The following is a 25,877-nucleotide window of genomic DNA, read 5'->3' as shown; positions in this document are numbered from 1 at the left end:
TCTTGCCTCAAAGACATTACTATTGAAGACATGTGCAGACTACATATTGGACCGGCCGCTCCGTGACCCAGCCGGGTGACGGAACGGCAGGTCTCTGAAAAGATCATCTCAGCCAGATGATCTTTGCAGCCGCAGAGTTCTGATGCAAGCGCATCCGTGCGTGCCCGCATCAGAACTCTCCACTGCACACTATGGATCCTGCGGCTGGAGGTGCTCACTCCATAGTGTGCACTGACTCTTTTCTGAGGCCGCTATTCAATGAATAGCAGCCACAGAAAACTTGACATACTAGGGATCCCAGCCGGAGCGTATAATATCCGGCCGGAATCCCATAGACAGCAATGTAACGTATGGCCGTGGTTTTACAAAAATATACATTGTGTGAACATAGCCTAAATCAGTAATGTCAATGATTTCTAACAAAGCATCAACCATATCAAAGTTGAACCCCTCTCTCAATAGAAACCCATCTTTCCGGGTAGCTGGGGGAAAAATGAAAACATTAAGACAATACTTCACTTCCCGATACGCGACAATTTCTTGTTGCAACACAGCATTGATCAGAACAAAGAATGACACTAGTAGGGATGATGGACGCCACAGCCCTGAGCTTGCAAAGCATCATGAGAAACGAGGTCCAGTCCAGTCCGTTCCAGGGTTCCTTGCCATATTTGAATCATATTGGTTCATTCACGACCAAATGTCTGCCTGTAAAGCTGAACTTCAGACGTAAGGAGGCCACCAACCGGGGAAAGCAATGCAATCTGCAGTGTCACACAGCAACATTTATAAAGCATTTAGTGCAAATTGGACAGATTTCTAGCAATATCAGACGTGGTCCAGGCCACAGGATCTCAACAGTTACTTTAGTTGCATCAGGCGGAGTCTCTGCTCCCTTCCAGGTACCATGACCCAAGTTCAAAGTGCATATAAAAACAAATTGGCTCATGTCCACTGGTCATAAAACTGGATGACTGGGGATGTTCACCCAGCTCAAGATTTTGACCCTACAGTAGGATTATTTGATCATTTAGTAGTCAAAAAAAAAAAAAACCAGTCCCTCCCCCAACAATATAAATTGTACTTGTATAGCAGAAATTCATATGTCTCAACCAATTACCATATAATCAAACTTAGTGTTAAGTACCTAATGGGAATGTACAAGTCCTCGTTCTTGGTCTACATACAAACTGAGTGTGCTCCTCTAGATTCTCTCTGCTGACCCAGATGCAAGTCACTTTACAAGGTACTAAAAAGTCCCATTCAACTAAAAGTGCTAACATGTATCATAAGCTGCTCGACTTTGATCAAGAACGGCTCAGTAAAAATGACCATAACATTCCCACAAACATCCTTCATTCTATGCTTATTAATGTCTGCAAAGTGCACCAGTCATTGCACAATGACTGTTTAGGATTATTCTAATAGCTACTCCATGTCTGGGACATTGGCTTCTGGGTATGACATTTACCCACAGGGTAGTAAGATAATGACATTGGTTAGCCAATGCTCCAACGTGGCAGGTCTGTATTAGGACTCATCAGTATGGGTTTTCTCCTCAGCATACTTAGAGGTTATTAAAATAGTTATCAGCAATCCATACAGTCACTGGTCCATATACTGCAAGGGTAAACAATACCCAGTGCCTGCTGCTTCTTCCCAAAGCAAACAGACCTGCTCCATTACAATCATTCCTAATATCCTCCCATAAATTTTGATGCAACTGAGATGGTCACGTTTGAGTACCTCCATTGGCTCAAGCCCTAGATAAGTGTGTTGTACCTTCAATAGTGGTAAAAAATATAAATATTTGGAATAAATTCACATTTGTTCATTGGCTCAACAAACAGGAGTTGAAAATTCATTAATAAATTATTTAAAACAAAAAACATTTGGCTTTCGATGGGGGGAGTAAAAGAGGTATGCTGTGAATGGCATTACATGATATAAGGAGTGAAAAAATTGTAAAATGTGCAATTTTGGGACCAGGAGTTGATGTGATTACTCCCCCCTTCCCTAACCCAAGGTTTTTGGGCTTCCAAGGTCACAAAGCAGTGTCAAATTCTTCAAGAGCATTGGATCTATCTTCGTTTCCAGATTCTAAGTCATTTAACTGTTGCCGAACCTCGTTTTCCAAATGCGGGGGAACTACAAAGTGATCCTCAGGTTCCAGCTGTGAAGGTGCAGAGAAGTAGCCAGTTTTTTTCTTGGGAGCCTCAGAGGCAACCTCAATGAGATTAAGGATCTCTTCCAGTGGCACTACAGACCCATTTGAGTGTTTCTTCTTATAAAGACCAGGCCCGGAGGAGGAGGATGGCAGATCATCCTTCTCTTGACTTGATGTCAGGTTGTGATTGATAGTGTTTTGCTGTAGGATCTGCACTGAAATTCCACCACAATCCTCTTCCAGGTCCTGAAACATTGCCAATGGAGAAGGTTCTGGAGAGTGCTGCCTACTACAATGAATATCCACCTCTACTTCAACCCTGCTTCCAATATTCAGACCCTCAGCCTGTAGGTCATCATCACTGTCCAGGCCATTCTCCGACTGGTTGCTGGAGAAAGTGGCACAAGATGGCTGCCGTTGAAAAGTGCTGGCTGAAGGAACTGGATGGAGGCTGCATCTCCGCTCAGGCCTAAGGATAAGGCCTCCATCTACTCCAGCCACAGCATGTTCATCAGAGGCAGTGGAGCCAACTTCACTGCTCACCTCAGATACTGACATCTCACTGCTGAACTCTGAGGCAATGCCGCTACTGGATGATGGAGTCACTGAGTCTGGAGATTCCTTTGTGGCAGCTGTGGCAGTTAAGCCAGATGGACTGGGTAATGTCAGAGTATGCATTTCACAAGTACATGTATCCTCTCCAATATTAAGACAGACCACTAAAGCAGCAACATTGTCCAGGCAACCATAGCTTTGTGCTAAAGTGCAGAGCCGCTTTGCAGCCGAAAGTGGGTCTGGCAAGTGACGAATGGTCTGCACAGCTTCTGCTACTGGAACATACTCCCACAATGCTTTGTTCCCAAGAATTAGCAGCTCATCCTGTACAGTAAGTGGTAACTTTGTGATATGAGGTTCTGGAAGCACCCATGGGTGTAGATATGTGCAGCCAAGCATACGTGTGCAGCAGGTTACTCCATTCACTTTATTATCCTGCAAAACAAAATGAGAGTATTACTAAGAGAGAGAAGTCATTGTAAACTTAGCAGTATGCGGTTTAGTTTCTCCTGAAAATGTGTTTCTTGGCATCTAAGGATAACTAACACCTTATATACCTTCAAGAAGAAACAGGATTTATAGAGAGAGAAATGATGCCTTACTTCTGTGATAATCGCCTTCTGTGCCTTTATCCTCAGAAGATCTTCCGAGCAGTGCTCGATGCTAAACATGCGGGATAAAACCAGTGGCTGACCATTTCGACACAACACGGCCTGGCATGTGCCCACATTGGCTACCGTCAATGAGAAGCTGTTGCTGTGTTCAGGGGCACTATGTCCAATGTAGCATAAGAGGGCAGAAGAGCCGAGTTTCTGACCTGCAGTCCCTAACTTCCTAATGGAAGGAGAAAATAGATAAAAGAAGGAACTATTTTAATAAACTGAGCAATGGCATAACACACTGCAGTTTTGTTCTATCATATAGAGAGGTCTATAGATGATCTGCTTGACCGGAGTATCATCTGCTTTTGTATAGCAAAGAGGACAAGTTGCACAAGTGTAGATTAGTTAGCTAATATTTTGAGAGGGTAGAGACCTGTGAGTCACTAGAAATGTGTGGCACATGAACATCCTATCACAGTTTGACTGCTGCACTTCTTCGAGAAGCACATCTCCCATTGTGCACTGCAGTAAACGTGGGACCTCTTCATTCTTGTCGCCATCAAACATTCCATACAGAGCCTCCACCCCTTCTGCAAAGTCACTGACAGCCAATGAAGATACACAGAGCCTGCAGTATGGGCAAAAAGAGGAAAAAAACATTACTTCAGCTATATATGTAACACCCACCAATCATACCCAAGAACAATACTTACTTGTTTCTCTGCCCAGACATCTCCGATAAACCATGATTCCAAGGAAGAGATGGCACAGTCAGGTCTGAGTTAGGCAGAGGCTTGCTTTCGATTTTCAGGATGGGAATGTGACTATAGGAGGATGCAAGAAGGGTAAGTAATGCAAGAAGGGTAAGTAATGCAAGAACATATTTGACACAGGGTTAAAGTTACACTGTCACCCCCTTTTGGTATTCTGACTCAGCTACACAGGTGTAAAGGTAAATTTAGCAGTTTTCATACCTTATTTTATATCATACATTATGGTTCTTGTTCAAGTAAAAAGCGATATTTTATCAACTGCAGATTGTGCTAAGGAGGCAGAGCTTCACGGCAACAGTGCCAGTTAGCCTCGCCTACAACTCCACAGTTGGCCCTGCCCTCCTTGAAGTCATTGCCAGTGGTATGGGCCGCCCTCAAGGGGGTAAGGTCTGTATATACTGCACCTGTTATGCAAATAAATTAAGCAGAACTCTACCAGATGTGTGCCGGGATTTATTCTTCTACTGTTTTCGGGACGAGTCCTACCACGAGCACCATCATCTCAACAGAGTGCCGTCTTCTACAACTATACCATATGTGCCTATGACATTATGGAGGGGCGTGACCAACGGTGGTGCGGTCAACAGTGGCGCTGTTGCCATGAAGCCCCACCCACTCAGCATAACCTGCAGTTGATAAAAGATCATTTTTTACTTGAACAAGCACCATGATGTATGATATAAAATAAGGTATGAAAACTGCTAAATTTACCTTTTACACCTGTGTAGGGAAGTCAGAATGCACAAAGGGGGGGGGGCAGAGTCACTTTAAACATGAAATATATACACTGGGGAGGACAGCTTATTATTAGGTAAGGAGCCATAAATATCACACCTTTTGGTTCAGTGTCATTTTTTTTATAATGAGAATGGAAGTCAATGTAGTTTAGAATAAAGTGGCCCCCACTCACACATCAATTTTGCTGTAAGTCAATAGTATACCACAGGATACTGACAAAAAGGTATGCCAGTATTTACCGTGGAGCAAAAACTGTACATCACAGTCACTAACAGATTACACTAAATCCTTTAGATGAAATAGGCCCACCTTAACAGCAATAATACATCGGAATACCTTTTTCCTATTCCTGATTTATACAAGCATTATCCAGTAAAAAGAAAGTGTGTTTCTTCTAATATATTTTTTTTGCCAATGCTGAGATATTACTTGAAGTTACACAAAAGTCTGCACTACTGAGATTTTAAGGACAACCCAGTTCCTTACTTCTAATAGGTGTGGTATTTTAATGTAGATTTAGAGAGAATCCAAAAGGCAGTGTGCACCCATGTCCAAGTGTCACTGTCTTAAAAAATTTTTTTTTGCAAAAATCAATAGAACAGACGATTTTAAGAAACTTTGTAATTGGGTTTATTAGCCGAAAAATGCATTTTTATAATGAAAAAGCAGTTTGAAGCTCTCCCCCTGTCTTCATTGTTCTCTATGGAGAGGTCAGAGATGAGGCACCAAAACAGGACAAAGAGTTAACTTACAGCTACATCACCAGGCTCTCTCCTCTGATGTCACCACTGACCTCGGAATAGGGGCTTTTAGGGGCTCCCTGTGGTGTAATCCTTTGTTCTCTGCTAACAACTAATCTCCCCCTCCTTCCTCCTCCCCCTCCACTCTCTATAGCACAGACAGGATCCAACTAATCAGATTTCCTGATAATGAGCAGTGGATGACAGAAAGGAGGGAGGGGGGACCTGGGAAAAGTCTTTTTAAATGCAGATAATGGCATATTTGCCTAATAAACCCAGTTACAAAGTTTCTTAAAATCGCCTGGACTATTAATATCTGCAAAACATTTCTTAAAGACAGTGACTCTTTAAAGAAGGAGTCTGGCTTCACTTCCTGGATAAAATGGTGATGTCACGACTCGACTCCCAGCAGAGCTGTGCGGGCTGTGGCTGCTGGAGAGGATGATGGCAGGGGGACACTGAGGGACACAGGGCACTTTTGGGGGAGCAATACAATACTTCAATAAAAATTTTCGCCCGACTTCTCCTTTAACAGCCACTATTCAAGCCATGTGTGATGTAGATATTTATGCATTTGGACCAATACACCCGATTCTGTGACAACACTGCACCAAAGAAAAATCAGGAGACATTTTATTACAATATCTCAGCAGTGCAGTCTTAGGCTTTTGCATTTTGATTAGTCCCACTGTAATCTATGAACTGGTGTAAGCTGTTCTGCTCATTTCTGGTCCTGACATCATAATTCAAGATAGGGCATAGTGTAGAATGCAGGGGATACTTGTACAATACCTGAAGATGTCATGGAGTTGATGATCCAGGACCAGGTCACTGTTCCCCTTCAAATCCAGCTCTTGTAGGGCAGGTGGCAGGGTATCAGGCGCCGGGATTTCCATCAGACTGTTACAGCTCAAGTCAACCAGCTGCAGGAACAAAGAGCAGCAACATCTCATGCCAGAGGCCGAGTCAGTGACAATGAGATGACACCATGTACACAACTCTACAGCTGTAGCACAGCCTGCAGGGGTAAGAGAGGGGGGAAGAGGAGAGATAATAGGGGATCAGAGCTCGAGTGGAGAGTTAGGAAAGGTCTGATTGTGTAGGTTTTAGGTGGGGGATGAGACCTGGATATGCGGCAGATGGAAAATCTCAGGAAACACGCTGATGCAGTTGGAGTGAGCGATGAGTGTGTGCAGATGTTTGAGGTTGGATACAGTGCTGGGAATGGACTTCAGGCGGTTTCCACTTAGATTCAACTCCTCCAAATGCTCCAGTTTGTTCAGTTTGCTGCAAGACAAAAGTCCATGTTGTTAATCTAGTAGACATTATTCTGGTAGTACAAAGCACGCTCTGCTTCTCTGACGGTGTTACCTGGCTGGAAAGGTTTCCAGTTGGTTATATGCCATATGCAGGACCCTGAGGTTCAGGTGTATGGTCAGGAATGGGACATACTGATCAGTCAGTTGGTTGTTGGTTAAGTAGAGGACCTGCAGCCTAGTTCCATTCTCCTCTCCACTACACATCGATGGCAGAGACTCTAGTGCATTTGCTGATGCGTTAAGAAACCTGAGACTAAAGGATCACAATATATAGATCAGCATTAAAGTGGGTGTACAGGATTAAAAACACATAGAAAAAAACATGCCTGCTTTCTTCCAATGACACACTTACCCACGGGCTGTATATAGTAATGCAGCACAGTCCCCTGTACTTGAACAGAGATTAGCTGCAATACCAAGCACAGCCTATGGTGTTAAATGCTTCGGAAAGGAAAGCTTAGTTCTGTACAACCTCTTTTTAAGGATTGTTAGTTAACAGGGGGAAGGCGTTGGGGTGTAGGACATATACCCCCTGTATAATGTATTATGCACAATACACGTGTAAGGAGAGCAGGACATGACAAATCCGCAAACGGCTGGAAAAGTTGCCAGGTCAGTAGTAATTAAGAAGCAAGGGACACAGCAGTAGCTTCTGTGTTGACACTCACTTTAAAGCTACAGAGAAGAAGAAGTCAGGAAGGTGTCTCAGTAGATTGTGCTGGACATCTAGACTTTCAAGAGGGATGCAGTCAGTAGGGCACGGCAGATTCTTCAACTGGTTATGTCCAAGGAACAGTTTCCTTAGCTTGGGACACCCCATTACTCTATAGGAAAAGACGAATAATTAACAACAGAAGCTCCAATTGTAGTGTACAATATGGTAAATTTCCATCTTTTACCTTAATGGTAACTCTGTCAATAGATTCCAGCTAAGATCTAAAGCTTCCAGTTTCTTGGCTTCACAAATCCAATCTGGTACTGATGTTAAGCAGTTCCTTATGGAAAGCACAAAGCACACAGTTTGCTTTAACTAACATTCTTTACGGGGGTACAGTTTTTAAAATGTTAAGGAAATAGTATACAAGCACAGGTAAAATGTATAGGATTTGATATTAGCCCCCATGTTGCAATGCTAGCAAAATCCATGCATAGCCTATGCCAGAGCTAGAATACCCGTACACTTACCTGGAAAAGTCTAAAGAAACCAGCTGGGCGGGAGCTAAGTATACATTCACAGCAGTCAACCCTACAAAAAAGAAAACAAGGATGCAATGTAAGGGTCCATTTACACAGAAAGATTATCTGACAGATTATCTGCCAAAGATTTGAAGCCAAAGCCAGGAATGGATTTGATAAGAGGAGAAATCTCAGGCTTTCCTTTATGACTTGATCTCTGTTTATAGTCTGTTCCTGTCTTTGGCTTCAAATCTTTGGCAGATAATCTGTCAGATAATCTTTCTGTGTAAATAGACCCTAAAGGCCCTATTCCACCAACAGATCTGACGACAGATTATCTGCCAAAGATTTGAAGCCAAACCCAGGAACAGACTATAATCAGAGAACAGGTCATAAAGAAATGACTGGATTTCTCCTCTTTTCAAATCCACTCCTGGGTTTGGCTTCAAATCTTTGGCAGATAATCTGTCGTCAGATCTGTTGGTGGAATAGGGCCTTTAGACGAGTGAAGAACATAGCACAAAAGTGAGGTGACTGTGGAGGCAGCAACGTACGGTTTGAAGCGGCATAAACTGCTCTCAGAGAGAAGCCACAAAGAGTCAACTCCTTCAGCTGGTTGCGTTCGCAGTGCAGTTGCTCTAGGTTCCCCAAGCATCTAAGGTCCAGGGCCATCAGCTGGTTATCGCGCACATCAAAGTGAGTGATGTTGTCTATTGCGTCCAAGGTGCCCATGACTTGTGTAAGATGGTTCATCCTATGGTGGTGGAAATATATTATTCCGTGATATGCTGGGCAATACCTAACAGCACCCTCATCCACTCCTTCTACTTACCTCAAGTCTATGTTCTTCAAATGTGCCATGTTGCTTAAAGTCTGAAGGCTTAAAGACTCCACTCGGTTCCCAGCCAAGCACAATTTGTCCACCAAACAAAGTTTTTCAAACACAGAAGGTATACTACTTAAATCATTGAAAGAGAGACCCAAACAGGAGAGCTGCTGCAGATATCCAAGCTCCTCTGGTAATGTGGTCAAGCAATTGCCATCAAGGTTTAATGTCTGCAGGCTGCAAACAGAGGGAATAGAAAAGATAATTGCAACCAATGGGAAAAGTCTAAAAACAAAAACAAAAACCTACTTTTGTCATGGGTGAGGCTATTTTAAAATATAAAATGCAGCTTAACAATACATGAGTGGATTTTTATCACATAAAACAAATACAGTCATGTATACAGTTCTCAGCTCTCAGCGCTCGTTTGCTCCTCGTTCCCCGTGAGTGCGGGAGGGGGCGGCGGGGAGCCGCGGGGGGATGGGGGGTCTGCCCGGGTGATCGCTGATCGTCTGGGCAGCCCAAAGGATATAGCAGCGTTTGCTGCCGACGCTCCTATTCAACGGAGCAACGGCAGCAGATCGCTGCTATATCAGCTATACATGAACGATGTCGGCTGATCATTGCACTCTATTCCACGGGACGATTATCGTCCGTAGCGGCCGATATCGGCAGAATACGGACGATAATCGTTCCGTGGAATAGGGCCTTTAGACTCTCTTTTTTGCATATTCATGTTTCCCAGGGAGCAATGCACCTAGGATTTCACTGTATTGAGCACTTTAACCTACAGGCAGTGTTATCTTTGGCTGGTCTCCCTGAGATCAGTGGTAGCAATAAGTGTTTGCCAGTCAGAGTCTTTAAGCAAACCTGTAAGCAGCTAAAGAGGACTAAATGTAAGCTCGTGGTTAGATAGAGCTTCTCATAAGGACTATTTACTGCTCTATCTGCTGACAGGTCCACTTTAAGACTCTGACTAGCAAACATGGGGATCCAATGCCTTCACTTTATCAAAATTTAACTCTTGAAATGAAGGGGCTTTGGCTTCCTCTCAGCACAGCAACGCCGTGGGTGGCCACAAGCACCTTGGTTCAGGAAAACAGCTTCAGTCTTCAGTGCCTTTTTTCTCCACCTCAGTGAGACTCCCCAGGGCCAGAACCCCACAGATTAGAATGTTATAGCATATTCTAGCAAATTCCAATAATGTACATGAAAGCAGCTTTTTAGCACTAGTCCATAACTGACCTGAGCATCTGCCCAACTTGGGGTGGTAAATATGTCAGTCCATTACATGACACATTAAGCTCTGTGAGAGTGGTTATCTCACATAACTGGAGGGGGAAATCTCCTAGCTTGTTTTGTGACAGGTTCAGAACTTTCAGCTGTGAAAACCTTGAGAGAGAGACACAAAGAACAGGGCAAACATCAATCATCTCCATGACTTGACCAGCTATGATTGCATCATGTACTATAAGGAAACCTGGACAAACCTGCAAAGGCTGATCACCCCGGCTGCACTATGCAGCTGCAGAAAGTTGTGACGGAGATTAAGGTTAGTGATGTCCTGACAGTAGAACAGGTGCTCAGGAATCTCCTCCAGGCTTTGACATGAGAGATCTACAGTGCTCAGTCTTTGAGATACAACCTACAATGAAATAACACATATAAAGCAATGGAGAACATAAGGTATATACCGCAGGGGGTACAGGCAAGGCTGTGCTTATAATAGGTGGAGCATCTTAAATGTTCGTAGCCTGAAGGCTACTTTGGTGTACTTTGCGTAAAAGAAAAATTTCCAGAACTTGCAGTGATCACCACATGTTACCTACATATTTTTAACATTTTCACATTAACAGATATCCTTAAACATTCCAATTAAAATTCAAGAAACCAATGACTTCTTTGATGCCACTGATACTATAGGTCTTAACAGTCTTGCTAGATTATTTTGATTAGAAAGACTTCAAGTGTAATTATAATTTCAGGTGACTTTTCAGGATGCACTCTCCAGTGTATGTATATGGGGAGCAGGATTATATCTGGCCATTATATCATTTATAAATGCCATTTCTCCCCCTTCTTACCATCCAGCAAACTGACTGCTTTTTTCTATGCTCAGCTGCAGATACAGACTAGCCTCTGTGCTGCTTTTTGCAATCCTACTTCACTAAGGCAAATCTTCAGACGTTTCCAAACCAGCACTGAGCAGTCTAACATGTAAATCCAGTGTTTTCTGTGGCCACAAGGTCCGCTCATTGCACAAGCTGTTTCTCAGCTCTTCCTGCGCACTCCCCCCCTCTATAAACCATAATGGGCAGTGCAAACCAGCCTTCACTTTGCTTCTTTGTGATGTAGAAGGCCTTTTTATGATGAACAGATAAGAGATGATGGGGGAGAATGGAAAACAGCCTTAAAAGTGAACAAGGAAGCTATTTTGCCTAGTAAAACCTATTAAAGACTTTCTTATATTCACTTTCTGAAAAGTAATAGTAACAGAGTCGGGAGTTAATGCTGCGTCTGTACTTCTCCTGGCTCATTCTTTTGATCAGTTGCAGTGTGAACATTGAGATCAGGACTAGAGATGAGTGAACCGGGTTCGGGTTCGAGTTGTTTCGAACCCGAACGTTCGGCATTTGATTAGCGGGGGCTGCTGAACTTGGATAAAGCTGTAAGGTTGTCTGGAAAACATGGATACAGCCAATGACTATATCCATGATTTCCACATAGCCTTAGGGCTTTATCCAAGTTCAGCAGCCACCGCTAATCAAATGCCGAAAGTTCGGGTTCGGATCGACTAGAGGTTCGCTCATCTCTAATCAGGGTGGATAAAAAAAACTGTTGATAAGTCTCTCTGACAGCAAAAGTTTTTTTGTTTTTTTTTACAGGTACTCTTTTAAAGTGACTGGACCACCAGGCCCAGGCTGAAGCACTGAAGGCGGGCCGACCCACCCTTAGTGGGAGGAAACCCCAGCCCCTCCATGATAGGGTTCCATTGATTCTAATGGAGTCACGTCATGGAGGGGCTGGGATTTCTTCCCACTGGGGGTGGGTTGGCCTGCCTCCAGTGCTTCAGCCTGGGCCTGGTGGTACAGTCACTTAAAAAATGTTATCCAATTTCCTTAAGAGAATACTCTTTTACATGGGCTATGGCTGGTGCTGCAACTGATCCCCATTTACATACATAAGGTATTTTTTTCAAAATGTATTCATTATAACCCCAAAATACTCAAAAGAATTCATCGCTATTCAATGAATTCATAGCCATCGCTATTATTATGTTTGTGAAGTCACTGTATACATACAATACATCCGGCAATTTTTGCTCAAATAATACATTAAAAACAGTATGAACAAAGCCAAGTACTGGTGTAAAAAGCCTTAATATTTGCTTACTTTGGTCGCCTGGCGCACCCATCTCTGATACTCTGCTGCAGAATCAAAGCTGACGTAATAGGTAGGAGCTTGTGGTTCAGCAGAACAGAAGGCCAGGCAGTGCGGCCTCCGCTTCACCTCCTCTATCTGAAGATGAAGGAAAAAAAGATATTATTTGACCTAATCAAAGGACTACAGTTCACGTTATAAAAGGTCTGCTACTTGTCAGACTACTCAGTTAAACTGCCGTAGCTCATTTAGGCTGCATGCTCATGATCGTCCATGAAGAGAGTGTCGCCTCCTAGTGGCAACAGCCAATACCCACTGGTGCTTGTGTTTTCCACAATGACAGGTACTAGAAAGAAGGTCTGCATGCTGGCCTCATTTTATAAACTGAACATGTCCCTTTGAATGAGATTCCTTGCACTATGCTGAATTATTTTGGTACAGTAGCAATTGGCCTCTAAAAAGCTCACTGAATCATAATTCACTATGATGCTCTTTATTCACAAGGGCCTGTTTAGGAAATGCCGCCAGCAGACAGACCAGATGGAACAGGGTCGCGTGTATACGGCATCAGTATGGAGAATAGTATGCCTCTTTGCTACGCTTTAGGAAGGGAGAATACATCATTTGTCGTCTGGAGAGAGAAGGGAATATTTTTTCATTAAATAATTATTTAATTCTGCAAACCTCTGTTCACTATCACCTAGAGAACTTTTGTCTGTATAGGCAACAAGCTTCCTAAGCCTACAATGAACCCCTTTTTGGTCACACATAGGTGTGAGATGGCTATAAACTGCTATACACTCCAACAAATGCCTTCCCATCATTCTGTATGAAAGGCTCACAGAAAAAGGTTTTCTAAAAAAATATTTCTATACAGCACAGAATGTTACATAGAGATAGTTATAAGGACATGCATAAACCCGGTATCCAATATAAGGTTAATTGTTAGAAAGGACACTCAATGTAGCAAGCAATATTTCCTTATTCTGTCACACCTTTACTGTTCCCTCAGGACTGTGTACAGAGGTGACTGCATCATAAAGTGTGTCGCAAACTTGGCAGTCCAAGAACTAAGGAAGCCATGATGATCCCCGATGCCTCACCTTGCCACCCACAAGGGGCAGAATGTGCATCTTTCCTGTCTGACAGTCCTTCACAGATGATACAATTAGGCAGGTACCGCACAGAACCACCATCCTCTCTGCCCACTTGTGCAGCTGGGTTTTGCCCTTGCGCACGCTATAAACCCCTGAGAGCAGAATCCGGTCAAGCTGCTCTAAAGAACTTGGTTTCTCTAAAAGATATAAAGAAAATAAAACATTAACAGAACCCACTGGTTTATTATAACATTGCCTTAACAGACAAATGAATACAGTATACGTCTTCTTGCCATTGATTCATATTGGAATCGTACAGCTTTGCTCCACTATAATTTATCGTAGATCTCCGCTTATAACGTTATTAGTAATGGGGTACCCCAGGGTCAGCTGCTGTCTAGGAGGGAACCTAGAAACACATGTACAATTCCCCAGCAGCACCACTACAGAACAAACCAAAAGGAATGACTGTCACATGTGCTGGCTCCTCCAAAGAGATGTTCTTTGCAGCTTCTTTCTGCTTTTGCAAACCAATGGAGCTGATGTCCAGAAAATGTTATTCTACTGCATTTTACAATCAATGGGGGAGATTTACCCCTAGCAACCAGATTCCACTTTTCATTCCTCACAAACTCTTTGGAAAATGAAAGGTGGAATCTGATTGGTTACTAGGGGCGACTGAGCCAGTTTCCCTTTACACCATGTTTGATAAATCTCCCTCAATGTGTCATCAGAAAATTAACTATGGTTTAAATCAAGTTGTTAAGTTACACATATTTCTTTTTAATTTTAGTGATGTTTTTTCCTACCTACATTATTAAATTCAGAAATATTGTAGTTTTCACTCTGACCTCTAGGCCTAATCATAAACAATATCTATTTTGTACAGATAGTTGTGTGTCGGGGGGGGGGGGGGGGGGGGGGAAGCAGCCAGAATTCATAGAAGTTACAGTAAATGACTAAGCTGCAGTTGTACCATGTCAATCATTTAACCGTTTAATGCCATAATCAATAGCAATCATGCCATTTTAATTCCTCACTGACCCGCCATCCGGGGTCCAATCAGCCCCTCTGCACTGCAATTACCGGAGACTCATATGACTACTGGATTACTAGGCCTCTGAAGCAGCCATAGATTTGTACCTGATAAAGTCCACCTGATGCAGACTTAACCAGCAGAGCCCAGATCTAACTGATCTATGTTATGCAGCAGCATAGCATTGATCCGTATAAGCAACCTAATGTGTAATTATAATAACCACCATAACCCCCTGGGGGTGTAAAGAAAAATTGTAGGGGGGGGGGGGGGGGGAGAATTATATATATATATATATATATATATATATATATGCAAAAAAGGGGTCCGTGGAGCCTCAGTTACGAGTCTCAAAACACAGGATTAGCCAGATATCCCTCTCTCCAGAGAAGGAAGCCCATTGCCAAGGGGTGCCTCCTAGTGGGGAGAGCACCAAACCACCCTGATACGTAGTCCCTCAGGTCCTCACTCTGTTGCGAGCTTTGGGACCTAAAAAGGGAAACACCAGGGTGTTTTATTTATTTTTTTTTTAAGTAAATGTGAAATAAAAAAAATGTAAATAAAAATAAATATAGACATATTTGGTAGTGAAATTGTCTGTACTATTCAGTGATAGCATTTTGATCCCATCAAAGGTATAAACATGAAAAAAAAATTGTAACGTCCAAAATTGCTGATTTTTGGTCAAATCAAATCACATTACAGATTAAATGGAATAAAAAGTGATCAAAAAGTCACAACTTCCTGCATGTGGGACTAACAAAAAGTACAGATCACTGTGCAAAAAAAACACCTCATATACGCCTGTAGATAGAAAATTAGAAGAGGTCTGGCTTCTAGAAAGCAGGAATGTATACAATACTTGGAAATATGTGAAATGGATTCTGCTCTAAACCAGTCAAGGGCCCCGTATAGCTTGAAAATCTTACTTGCCTAATATTATATAAAAATAACCCAAAGGCCATTTGCCTTAACCCTCCTCTCTGAGATTTGGAATTGAGAGAATGCTGATATCTGATTGGATGTTGAAAACTTCCAATAACGTTAAGAGTCAGCCTAAGTGCACATTTATAGCACTTTAAACTTTAACCCATTTTTAAAAAGTAACATAAACCTGAACTGCTACATTGTTTCTCCTGTATTGCCGCCAGTCATAGGGGACTGGGGGTAGTAAATGGTTTCTGGTAGACCAAGAGATCTACTTGTTCTTCATTCACACTGTTAGCACTGCTAATGAAACATACACATGAAAGCAAATGGCAGTGTAGACAGAGAGTCTTCTTTGTCTGATTGTAGAGTAAATATACTCCCCAAGACCCTCTGTCCACACTGTGTCTTGCTTTCGTGTGTATGTTTGGATGGGTTGGTGCTTTCCTGTTTATCTCGTGCAGAGTAGATGTGCCCAACACCAGCTATTACTCCTTCTACATTTGGATAGTTAGACACAAGTATTTAAAAGGCAAAACAGAGAAGATGTTCAGGAGCCAGGGAAAGCTGGGTGACAGCCCCTGAGTCAATTGTAATGGCAGATATACATGTAGTAGGTCCCTTAATTTAAGACTGGATATGGATAGTATGGTTTAAGTTATCTTTACAAACAGATCTTTTAACATTCGGTTCAGGGAAGAAACAGAGTGCTGCACCTCACACCTATGGCTGATACTAGTGCCCCTAGGCTAAATAAAAAAACACATCAGAATTTTGTGTATGAATTGATCAAGCCACACTGCCCCATGTACCATCGTGCAGGTATCTGATACACATGGGTCCCTACACTAAGTCCACACTGTGCCAGTCAGTGGCCACCAACCCCGCAGGCACGCACACCCAGGGAACGGGGGCCATGGGACGGCCCTGCGACCCCCATGCCACAGGACCAGACCCAAAAACACCACACCAGAACCCGGCCAGCACCGCCAGCGGAGAAGGTCGCCCCCAAACAGCACAAGTCTGGATAAGGTATTACACTCACCATAGCTGCAGCAAACAGAACGGGAAAAAACAGGAGGGATTAAAACCATGTGCACTCAGGTGTCTCCTGCTAATTGCGGTCATGTGGGTCTCACCAGGAGGAGTGCAAAACACGGAGAAAAGAGAGAAACAAAATGCGGTTCAGGGAAGAAACAGAGTGCTGCACCTCACACCTATGGCTGATACTAGTGCCCCTAGGCTAAATAAAAAACACATCAGAATTTTGTGTATGAATTGATCAAGCCATACTGCCCCATGTACCTCGTGCCGGTATCTGATACACATGGGTCCCTACACTAAGTCCACCCCGTGCCAGTCAGTGGCCACCAACCCCGCAGGCACGCACAGCCAGGGAACGGGGGCCATGGGACGGCCCTGCGACCCCATGCCACAGGACCAGACCCAAAAACACCACACCAGAACCCGGCCAGCACCGCCGGCGGAGAAGGTCGCCCCCAAACAGCACAAGTCTGGATGAGGTATTGCACTCACCATAGCTGCTGCAGACAGAATGGGAAAAGACAGGAGGGATTAAATCCATGTGCACTCAGGTGTCTCCTGCTAATTGCGGTCATGTGTATCAGATACCGGCACGAGGTACATGGGGCAGTATGGCTTGATCAATTCATACACAAAATTCTGATGTGTTTTTTATTTAGCCTAGCGGCACTAGTATCGGCCATAGGTGTGAGGTGCAGCACTCTGTTTCTTCCCTGAACCGCATTTTGTTTCTCTCTTTTCTCCGTGTATTGCACTCCTCCTGGTGAGACCCACATGACCGCAATTAGCAGGACACCCCTGAGTGCACATGGTTTTAATCCCTCCTGTTTTTTCCCATTCTGTTCGCTGCAGCTATGGTGAGTGTAATACCTTATCCAGACTTGTGCTGCTTGGGGGCGACCTTCTCCGCCGGCGGTGCTGGCCGGGTTCTGGTGTGGTGTTTTTGGGTCTGGTCCTGTGGCATGGGGGGTCGAAGGGCCGTCCCATGGCCCCCGTTCCCTGGCTGTGCACGCCAGCGGGGTTGGTGGCCACTGACTGGCACGGTGTGGACTTAGTGTAGGGACCCATGTGTATCAGATACCGGCACGAGGTACATGGGGCAGTGTGGCTTGATCAATTCATACACAAAATTCTGATGTGTTTTTTATTTAGCCTAGCGGCACTAGTATCAGCCATAGGTGTGAGGTGCAGCACTCTGTTTCTTCCCTGAACCAGATCTTTTAACATTGCAACTTACCATTATAAAATCGGATCATGCAGCTAAGATCAGAGTGTGCAGCTTCCTCCTGGATGCGAGTAGTGTCCCGAAATCCCAGATCAGCCAAGTACTTGTATATCATGTGCAGAGGTTGATCTTGAGGTTCTAACCTCCTGAAATCCAAAAAACAATACACAGGCACATGAGGTACTGCAGGGTCTATGCTGCACCACAGGGATCAAATCTAGGAGGCAGACACGCAGACCCCATTTGTTGCACAGTAAATGCAATCTATTGTTCCCTTCTATCAGCAATTTCAAATGATAGTGAAAATAGTGTGAAAACCTTTCCCTTGGCACACCCCTCCCTCATCATTGCATAATGAGCCTCTGTACACACTGCCAATCTAACGAATAAACATCTTTATCCAAGTGCAACCTAATCTCAAGAAAATCCAGCTGAGACTTTCAATATTTGCCCTGGACGCTGTTAATGGTCACAGAGCTGTGCCAGGTGGATGCATGTTAGAGATATACCTTTACACAGATGCCTCAGACAGATGCTGCTTCATGGCATACAATGGCTCCCATGGTAAGTATGCAGTCTAATTGTGTCTGTATTAAATAGCATAGCCAACTACACTATATAGCTACTAAACAACAAGTCTTCCTAGTTTGAAGTCCCTGAAGATTTACTCTCAAACCCTCTCATTCAAGTGGGACAACATTGCAGTACCATTACTGATAGTATAGCAATTGCACTGAGGAGGCTGCAGCGCTTGCACGAATAGCTGATCACCGGGAGTCAGGCGCTGCCGATCCAATACTGATGGTCTATCCTGAGGCAGCCATTATAACAGCCTGTAGTGCACTGCAGGGTATTATAAAGCAGCCACAGCATCCCCTTGGGCTGACTACATTCGTAACCAGTATCCTCACCTGACCAGGTCTCCATTGAGCTGTACATACAGGCTCTCTGTCCCTTCACTCAGCAGGATCTCAGAGGCTGTTGTGTCCACAGTGCAGAGCACCACATGGAGGTCACAAATGGAGGACGTGTGGTCTGTTCCATAGACATAGACACATCCCCTGCTGGGGTCTTCTCTCAGCCATTCTCTTTCTCGTGATCCCAAACAGCACTTCTGACTCAGGCAGTTTTTACTCCCGCTACGTTTCATGTTTCTCTGGTAGAAAAAAAAGATCATTAAAAAAAATTACCTTCTCCAACCAAAGTAATGGACAAGATCACGCACAAATGTACACATAAAGTAGTGTACTTTTAGTATAACACAGCTTAGGAAAATCTATTCTTACTTCTAACAATTCCTACTACTGGCTGCATTACACTGCTATAGAGTAGACTGCTTCTGTATGATATATTAAGGTGCTGATATCTTTCCACCCTTAAACACTTCCTCCACAGGGGGCAACTCTATGTCCATAGAATAGCACTAATATAGTATCTTCTGTTACATAGGGGGCATTATTATATTATAGCAATTATTCCTTTGTACATTGGGGGGATTATTATAATAGTTATTCCCTTGTACATGGGGGGGGGGGCAGTATTATTGTAGTTATTCCCTTGTACATAGGAAGGGCATTGTTATGATAGACATTCCCTTTTACATAGGTTGCAGTATTATAGTAGTTATTCTCTTGTACATGGGGGAGGAGCATTATTATAATAGTTATTCCCTTGTACATGGGGGGTAGTATTATGGTAGTGACTAAATCCCATACCGCAAAGGGACCTCACTGGGTGCGCGCACACAGCTCCCAGGCAAGCCCCGCCCCGGCCGGATTTCATTGGCTGCTCCACTCCGGGCTTCCTATCAGTTAAAATCAGACCCTGCCGGACCCCCGACCCTAATCCGAGCGTTTAGTATTAGGGTTAGGGGTCGGATTAGGGTTACTAAAATCATGTAACTATCCCCTTCCCACACAACAACCCTAACCCTCGGGGTTGGTGCTAATCAGGAGGGTTAGGGTTGGGGTTGTGGGGAGGGTTAGACATGAGAATCAGTGGGACGTAACCCTAATCCGACCCCCAACCCTAAGCCTAAACGCTCGGATTAGGGTCGGGGGTCCGGCAGGGTCTGATTTTAACTGATAGGAAGCCCGGAGTGGAACAGCCAATGAAATCCGGCCGGGGCGGTGCTTGCCTGGGAGCTGTGTGCGCGCACCCAGTGAGGTCCCTTTGCTGTATGGGATTTAGACACTACCGTAGTATTATAGCAGTTATTTTTTTGTACACAGGGAGCAGTATTATTATAGTTATTCCATTGTACATATGGAGCAGTATTATAGTAGAAATTTCCTTGTACATAGTGGGACAATATTATCATAATTTTCTTGTACATATTGGGGTGGGGGCTCAATATTATAGTAGTTATTCCCTTGTACATAGGGAGGCAGTATTACAGTAACTGTTTTCTTGCACATCGTCCCAAATTTCCCACCATCATGCCAACAGACACTGGCTACTTATGACCGCTGGTAGCTACTTAAAGTGACTGTACCACCAGGCCCAGGCTGAAGCACTGGAGGTGGGCCGACCCACCATTAGTGGGAAGAAACCCCAGCCCCTCCATGACGTGACTCCATTAGAATCAATAGAACCCTATTATAGAGGGGCGGGGGTTTCCTCCCACGAAGGGTGGGTCGGCCCGCCGCCTCCAGTGCTTCAGCCTGGGCCTGGTGGTACAGTCACTTTAAGTATAGCTAGACTAAACTGCAGCCTCTATACTGTGATCAGCTAATAATCAGACAATAACAGGACATTAGAAGATTAGAGTATGTAAAGGCAAAGATCGGCTCCATAGCTTTATGATGAATTCTATGTTTGGAGCATTTATAAAATCTTGTACATAGGGCAGCTCCCATGACGAAAATGTATGTCCCTAGGTCACATTACCTGAAAATGGTGTGTGAGCTACACATGGTAATAAGTTATCTGTTGCAAATAAGATACATTATAACAGTATACAGGGCAATGTAGACACGGAGGAAGAAGCACCTATAGAAGCATGGATGTCTGTAGAGGGGCAAACACCTGTATACAAGATAGGAAGCCTATAGAAAGTGGATGAACCTGTATAGAGGAACCAGACATGAAAGCTTATACAGGAGAAGACACCTCTATAGAGGGAAAGTATACACAATATAGACATAAAAGCCAATAGGAGGGGAGAAATCTGCAAACAATGATACAGAAGTCTAAAGAAGGAGAATACACATGTATAAAGGGACCGTACAAACAGTACAAAGAGGTCTATAGAAGAGAGGACACTTGTATACAGGAATAGACATAGTAACTAGAGATGAGCGAACCGGGTTCGGGTACGAGTCCATCCGAACCCGAACGATCGGCATTTGATTAGCGGTGGCTGCAGAACTTGGATAAAGCTCTAAGGTTGTCTGGAAAACATGGATACAGCCAATGACTATATCCATGTTTTCCACATAGCCTTAGGGCTTTATCCAAGGTCAGCAGCCACCGCTAATCAAATGCCGATCGTTCGGGTTCGGATGGACTTGAGCATGCTCCAGGTTCGCTCATCTCTAATAGTAACCTATAGAAAAGGAGACACCTTTATACAAGGGCAATGTAGAAACTGAAGTCTATAGAAGAAGGTTGACTCCGTATACACAGAACAGACATAAAGGCATATAGAAAAGAATATGTGTATACTAGGGGAATATAGAAGAGAACACACCTGTATACAGGGAATGTATACAGGCTCCAGCTAGAGGCCTAGAGGATAGGTGACACCTGTATAGCAAAGTCTATAGAAGATGGCTGTGCCTGTATACAGGGACCATACACACAGTAGGCTATATACGGAGATAATATAGACACTTGTATACACCTGTAGACAGGGGCCATATACCTGCTACAGACATGGAGTATACAGTATAGAGCAGAAACATTACACATCCGTATACATGGCTGAGCATGAGATGCCAGCCATAGAGGGATCAATGAGCACTGGCCATTGCCATAACCTGTCACCAGCACACTACTGCTCTCCATCACACACATCACATTCGATGACAGACGCCCACCTTAAGCACTCGCACTGCTGCTCCCCGTGAACCGGTATTGGGCCGGTTCGGTTCAGGCCCACCCTCCCCGTTGGGTCCCAGGACCGGACCCGGTCTCTGGTCGTCCATTTCCACGGCTTGCAGAACGACTGACAGCCACCAGGCGTTCAGCCAATCCCCAGCGTCCCCGCCCCCTAGTCTAATGACAGCACGGTGCACTCAGCAAATCACACAGAGGCTGACACTTGCGCTGCCAATCCAATAATATAGCCCCACCCACCTTGCGTACACTTCATTCCGCAAACTAAGCCGCCCATCGCAGCCATCTTAACTGCTGGCAAGTTACATGTTGCTTGAGCTTTGCCCTTCCTGTGACGTTAGCTATGCGACTTGAGCCGTGTAAAGTTAGGCTGCCAGTGCACATGTCCTCTAGGGCTGATGACGGCCTGTACTATCGGATGGTTAATCATTACTATCATAGGAAAACTGGATTGAAGACTATATAGTTGACTGGTGCTGATCATTAACCCTTACAGTTGCCTTTTGAAAAGGGACCCTGGCACACAATAATGGAGAGTCTGGCTTTATTGCAACCTATGGGAGTATACAATACATCTGACAGCTTGTCATAGATAATGTTATAGACACCCACATTGCTTCATGTCCCACTATACCTTATCTAGCAAGGGCCAGTGGGTGGGGTGAAGACATGGGGGGCTCATGGGTGGGCATGGTTCAGGCCATGAAACTGATGACAGGTTCCCTTTGGAATATATCAGGGTTACCAGTGGTTTAACTCCTAACACTATGTATATGGCATTTCAAGTCTAAACGTTATAGAACCGCCGTTATAACTAGCTTCTCATACCCTTAGACGGCGACTCACTTCTTTCACCCAGGATCAATCAAATGAAATAGCTGGCAAATCATCCGATATTCTAGTTTAGTGTGCAGCCACCGATAGAACTAAACCTCCTGTGGTTTACAGTACCAAACGTCAATTCCCGTAACACCCCCTTCGTGATCAAAGTTTGGTTCAGTGGGCAGCTGGGGTTACAAAATGTGTCTGTATTACAATCGCAGGAAAATGGCCTGAATTTTTTTTTTCAGGCTTCTGGTCGAATTTTACAGTTCTCTGCTACAAAGATGCGTCTCAGATTGTCAGATCATACTGGGAGTTGAGAGCCACAGGAAGGCTGGCTCATACAGGGTTAGGCTATGTTCACACTTAGTATAACACCGTCCGTTGCTATACTGCTGGACAGCATTCAGTATAATCCCGCAGTCAATACTGCTGTATCGGCCGCAGGAACATTATCTATTTACAACTGAATTGCAGGCACCGTTGGGTGTGCCTGCAATTCAAATAACCATTGACTACAATGTAAAGTACGGCACACTTTACATTGTGTTAACAGCTATTGATTATAATAGGAATGTTCATTATTGTAACAGCCATTCTAAAGATCAGACGTTAAAATAGGGAATCTGAACATAGCAGGCAGCTGTGCATTGAACTCAATGCCACTGCTGCAGAAAAGAATGTAATTTCATTACAATCAGTGTTAGTTCTTAAAATAAATATATATATATATAATTTTGTGCGAACATACCTTTACTCTGGAATTTATTTTTCAGGACTCTAATTACAACTGCCAAGTAGTTCCAAACAGATACACTCTACAGCGTTTGCACAACTACAACTCACAGCATATCTAAAGATGCAAGATAGGAGTTTTAGTTTTGTAACAGCCGGACCTCAGTATCATTGTTTGGGGCACACGCATACACACACCTGGGGGTTGTGTATAAATAATAATACTTGAGCCCCCACAGTCATACTGACACTCTCGCAGTTGCCATTTGTCAGCGGTACCCTCAGTCAGTATGTGGCAGAGGGGGGCACTCTGTGTTATCCTCACGAAAAGTGCCCCACTGGCAAACACTGACAGAAGCGGGGACTGGGAGCATTGGTAGAACAGCTGGGGGGCTCAGGTAGGTATTACTAACCTTAACACAACCCCCAGGCATATATGAACCATTTTTATTCCTGGACAACTGCAAAAATCAATATAATTCTTTTAGTGAGGCATGAAGATACTGTATTTGGTAGGTTATTCTGGATTATCAAAGTATATACATGCGTATTCTGCATCCAAATACACATTTAATATACAGTACCTACAAACCACACCCTACTGATGTATTCTGTGTGTATTGTATTGAGCAGGATAATCACTTAAAAACAAGCAAAAAAAAAAAAAAAAACCCTCAAATCCACATCAAATGAAGCAGAAATCCTGGTAGTTCACAACTAGTTTCTAGCATAAAATGCATGATAACCTTAAATATCACAAGTTTTGGTGCATTTTGTTTTAGGGTTGTGACCATCTCGAACTTAGTCATGACTATCTTCCCTAAGAAAAACCACTGTTGTATGGTGACCAATGCATGTCAGAAAATCCCACTGAAGCCCTTGCCCAAGGGTTTATTCACTGCGTTCAAATCCCATTTTCTGCCAGTATACTCCAGTAACAAACAGCATATTTGCATATTCAGTTTTCTAAATATCACAATAAGTGTGTCTATGCTTTTAGGGTACAGTCAATATAGAACAGCCTAAAATTACTTAAGTAAAGAATTACCTGGAAAAAAAAGTGAAAGGCCCAACTTCTCTTTTGTGAAGTCCAATGCTGGATACAAACATTCCATACATTAGGAACAGTCACCCAGCTTTCCAGTCTCTGAATGCTATATAAAATCCACACTGTTCTGAAATGCTACTTTTCTACTCAAATAGCCTGGCTGTCCATGCTCTACAACCCCTGTACATGTACAATGTTAAAGCTGTTATGGTCACTGCAGTCATGTGACCAGCAATATGGATTAGTTTCTGCAAAGGGGCTTAAGGAACTCTACAGATCCCTTTATGAATCCTGTTATGTGATCTTTTATTTGATGCAACCCTTCATTTTAAAATGAATAGCCACAACTGATCATTATGTGACCTAAATAAATCAAAGTCTATTCTCAACATTTTCTCTGAGCTCAAAATTACCTTCAGTTACAGCTATAGGGAGCTTAGAGTTCATACGTTGCAGTCTATACAGTAAGGTCTTAGGGTGCCTTTACACAGACAGATATACAAACCCAGGAACAGACTATAAACAGAGAAAAGGAAAGGACTGAGATTTCTCCTCTTTTCAAACTCATTCCTGGCTTTGGCTTCAAAAATCACAGATAAATCTTTGTGTAAAGGCACCCTAATGGTCCTTTTACACGGAGCGATTATCGTTTGAATTTTCATGATAACGATCGCAATTGAGCGATAATCAGCTCATGTAAACACAGCGAACGATCAAGCGACGAGCGAGACATCGTTCATCTTGGTCTTTCAACATGTTCTCAAATCATCGTTGGTCATTCACTGAAAAAATCCCAGATTGCTTTGTGTAAACAGTCTTTCACAGATTCACACTGTGTGTGAGATGGGCTTAAGCGATCTTAAAACGATCGCAATAACAATTTTTCAAACGATTTATCTTTTGGTCTAAACACTGATTATTATAAAAACAAAATCATTGCCTCAAAATCGTTAAACGATCGATTGGCCAAATTATCACTCAGTGTAAAAGGACCATTAGGCTCCTAGTAGTGGTTGTGGGTAGCCACAGTCTAGTTATTTAACCATGTGCAGATGTTTTGGAGCCCTGCATTAGGAAAAACAGAGTGCTATCCACTATTATAGACCTTTAAACATTACTTTAAAAGGGGGTTATCAAGGAGTAGAAGAAATACTACTATTTTGCAAAAACAGTCCCCAGGTTGTATGTGGTATTGCAATTCATCTCTATTTACTTCAATGGAACTGAGCTGCAAAACCCACAACCAAACTGAGTGGTGCTGTTTCTGGAAGAAAGCGAACATGTTTAAACTTTAAACTAGCATACTGAATTTCGCAGGCCCCTACATGTTAAGTACAAAATCATATTCAAAATCCAATTTTTTTTATTTTTTTTTTTACTCTTTATTAGTCACTTTTCATAATTTGTTTCAACCAAAAGACGATAATACACAGCAGTCTAGTAACCCATGAAAATGTTTACACCCTTGATGCTCCCCAATGACTTATTTTTTTTTTTTTTTACAAGTTTGCTTTTACATCTCAAAAATAAGTCTGCGGTAAGTAGCAGTTCATTGTCCACCCTACTTTGAACGTTCCTTTCAATGATGCCACAAGGGGAGGGGTGGG

General features: G+C 43.3%; 1 protein-coding gene across 1 annotated transcript; it reads right to left on the bottom strand.

Moving 5' to 3' along the window:
- Nucleotides 1-1,884: 1,884 nt before the first annotated feature.
- Nucleotides 1,885-21,762, bottom strand: PHLPP2 (PH domain and leucine rich repeat protein phosphatase 2). Its single transcript, XM_069966137.1, has 19 exons — nucleotides 21,647-21,762; nucleotides 18,518-18,762; nucleotides 17,619-17,752; nucleotides 13,381-13,571; nucleotides 12,290-12,415; nucleotides 10,387-10,541; nucleotides 10,142-10,288; nucleotides 8,903-9,133; nucleotides 8,625-8,824; nucleotides 8,080-8,140; nucleotides 7,794-7,889; nucleotides 7,563-7,718; nucleotides 6,947-7,147; nucleotides 6,700-6,862; nucleotides 6,368-6,498; nucleotides 4,038-4,148; nucleotides 3,758-3,952; nucleotides 3,325-3,556; nucleotides 1,885-3,157 (listed from the first exon to the last, which is right to left on the bottom strand). Exons 1-19 carry the CDS (start codon nucleotides 21,752-21,754, stop codon nucleotides 2,045-2,047), a joined length of 3,996 nt encoding a protein of 1,331 aa, XP_069822238.1. The 5' UTR covers nucleotides 21,755-21,762; the 3' UTR covers nucleotides 1,885-2,044.
- Nucleotides 21,763-25,877: the final 4,115 nt, after the last annotated feature.

Source organism: Dendropsophus ebraccatus, chromosome 4, assembly GCF_027789765.1.
Source record: "Dendropsophus ebraccatus isolate aDenEbr1 chromosome 4, aDenEbr1.pat, whole genome shotgun sequence".
NCBI classification, from domain to species: domain Eukaryota; kingdom Metazoa; phylum Chordata; class Amphibia; order Anura; family Hylidae; genus Dendropsophus; species Dendropsophus ebraccatus.
The sequence above is the reverse complement of the archived record's forward strand: the minus strand, read 5'-3'. Positions and strand labels throughout refer to the sequence as shown.

Coding starts and splice junctions, on each gene's coding strand:
- PHLPP2 (XM_069966137.1), bottom strand. CDS start 21,754: ATGGACGACCAGAGACCGGGTCCGGTCCTGGGACCCAACGGGGAGGGT. Junction 7,148..7,562: donor TTCTTCTCTGTAGCTTTAAA/GTGAGTGTCAAC, acceptor GTGATCCTTTAG/TCTCAGGTTTCTTAACGCAT. Junction 6,499..6,699: donor TCCATCTGCCGCATATCCAG/GTCTCATCCCCC, acceptor TTGTTCCTGCAG/CTGGTTGACTTGAGCTGTAA.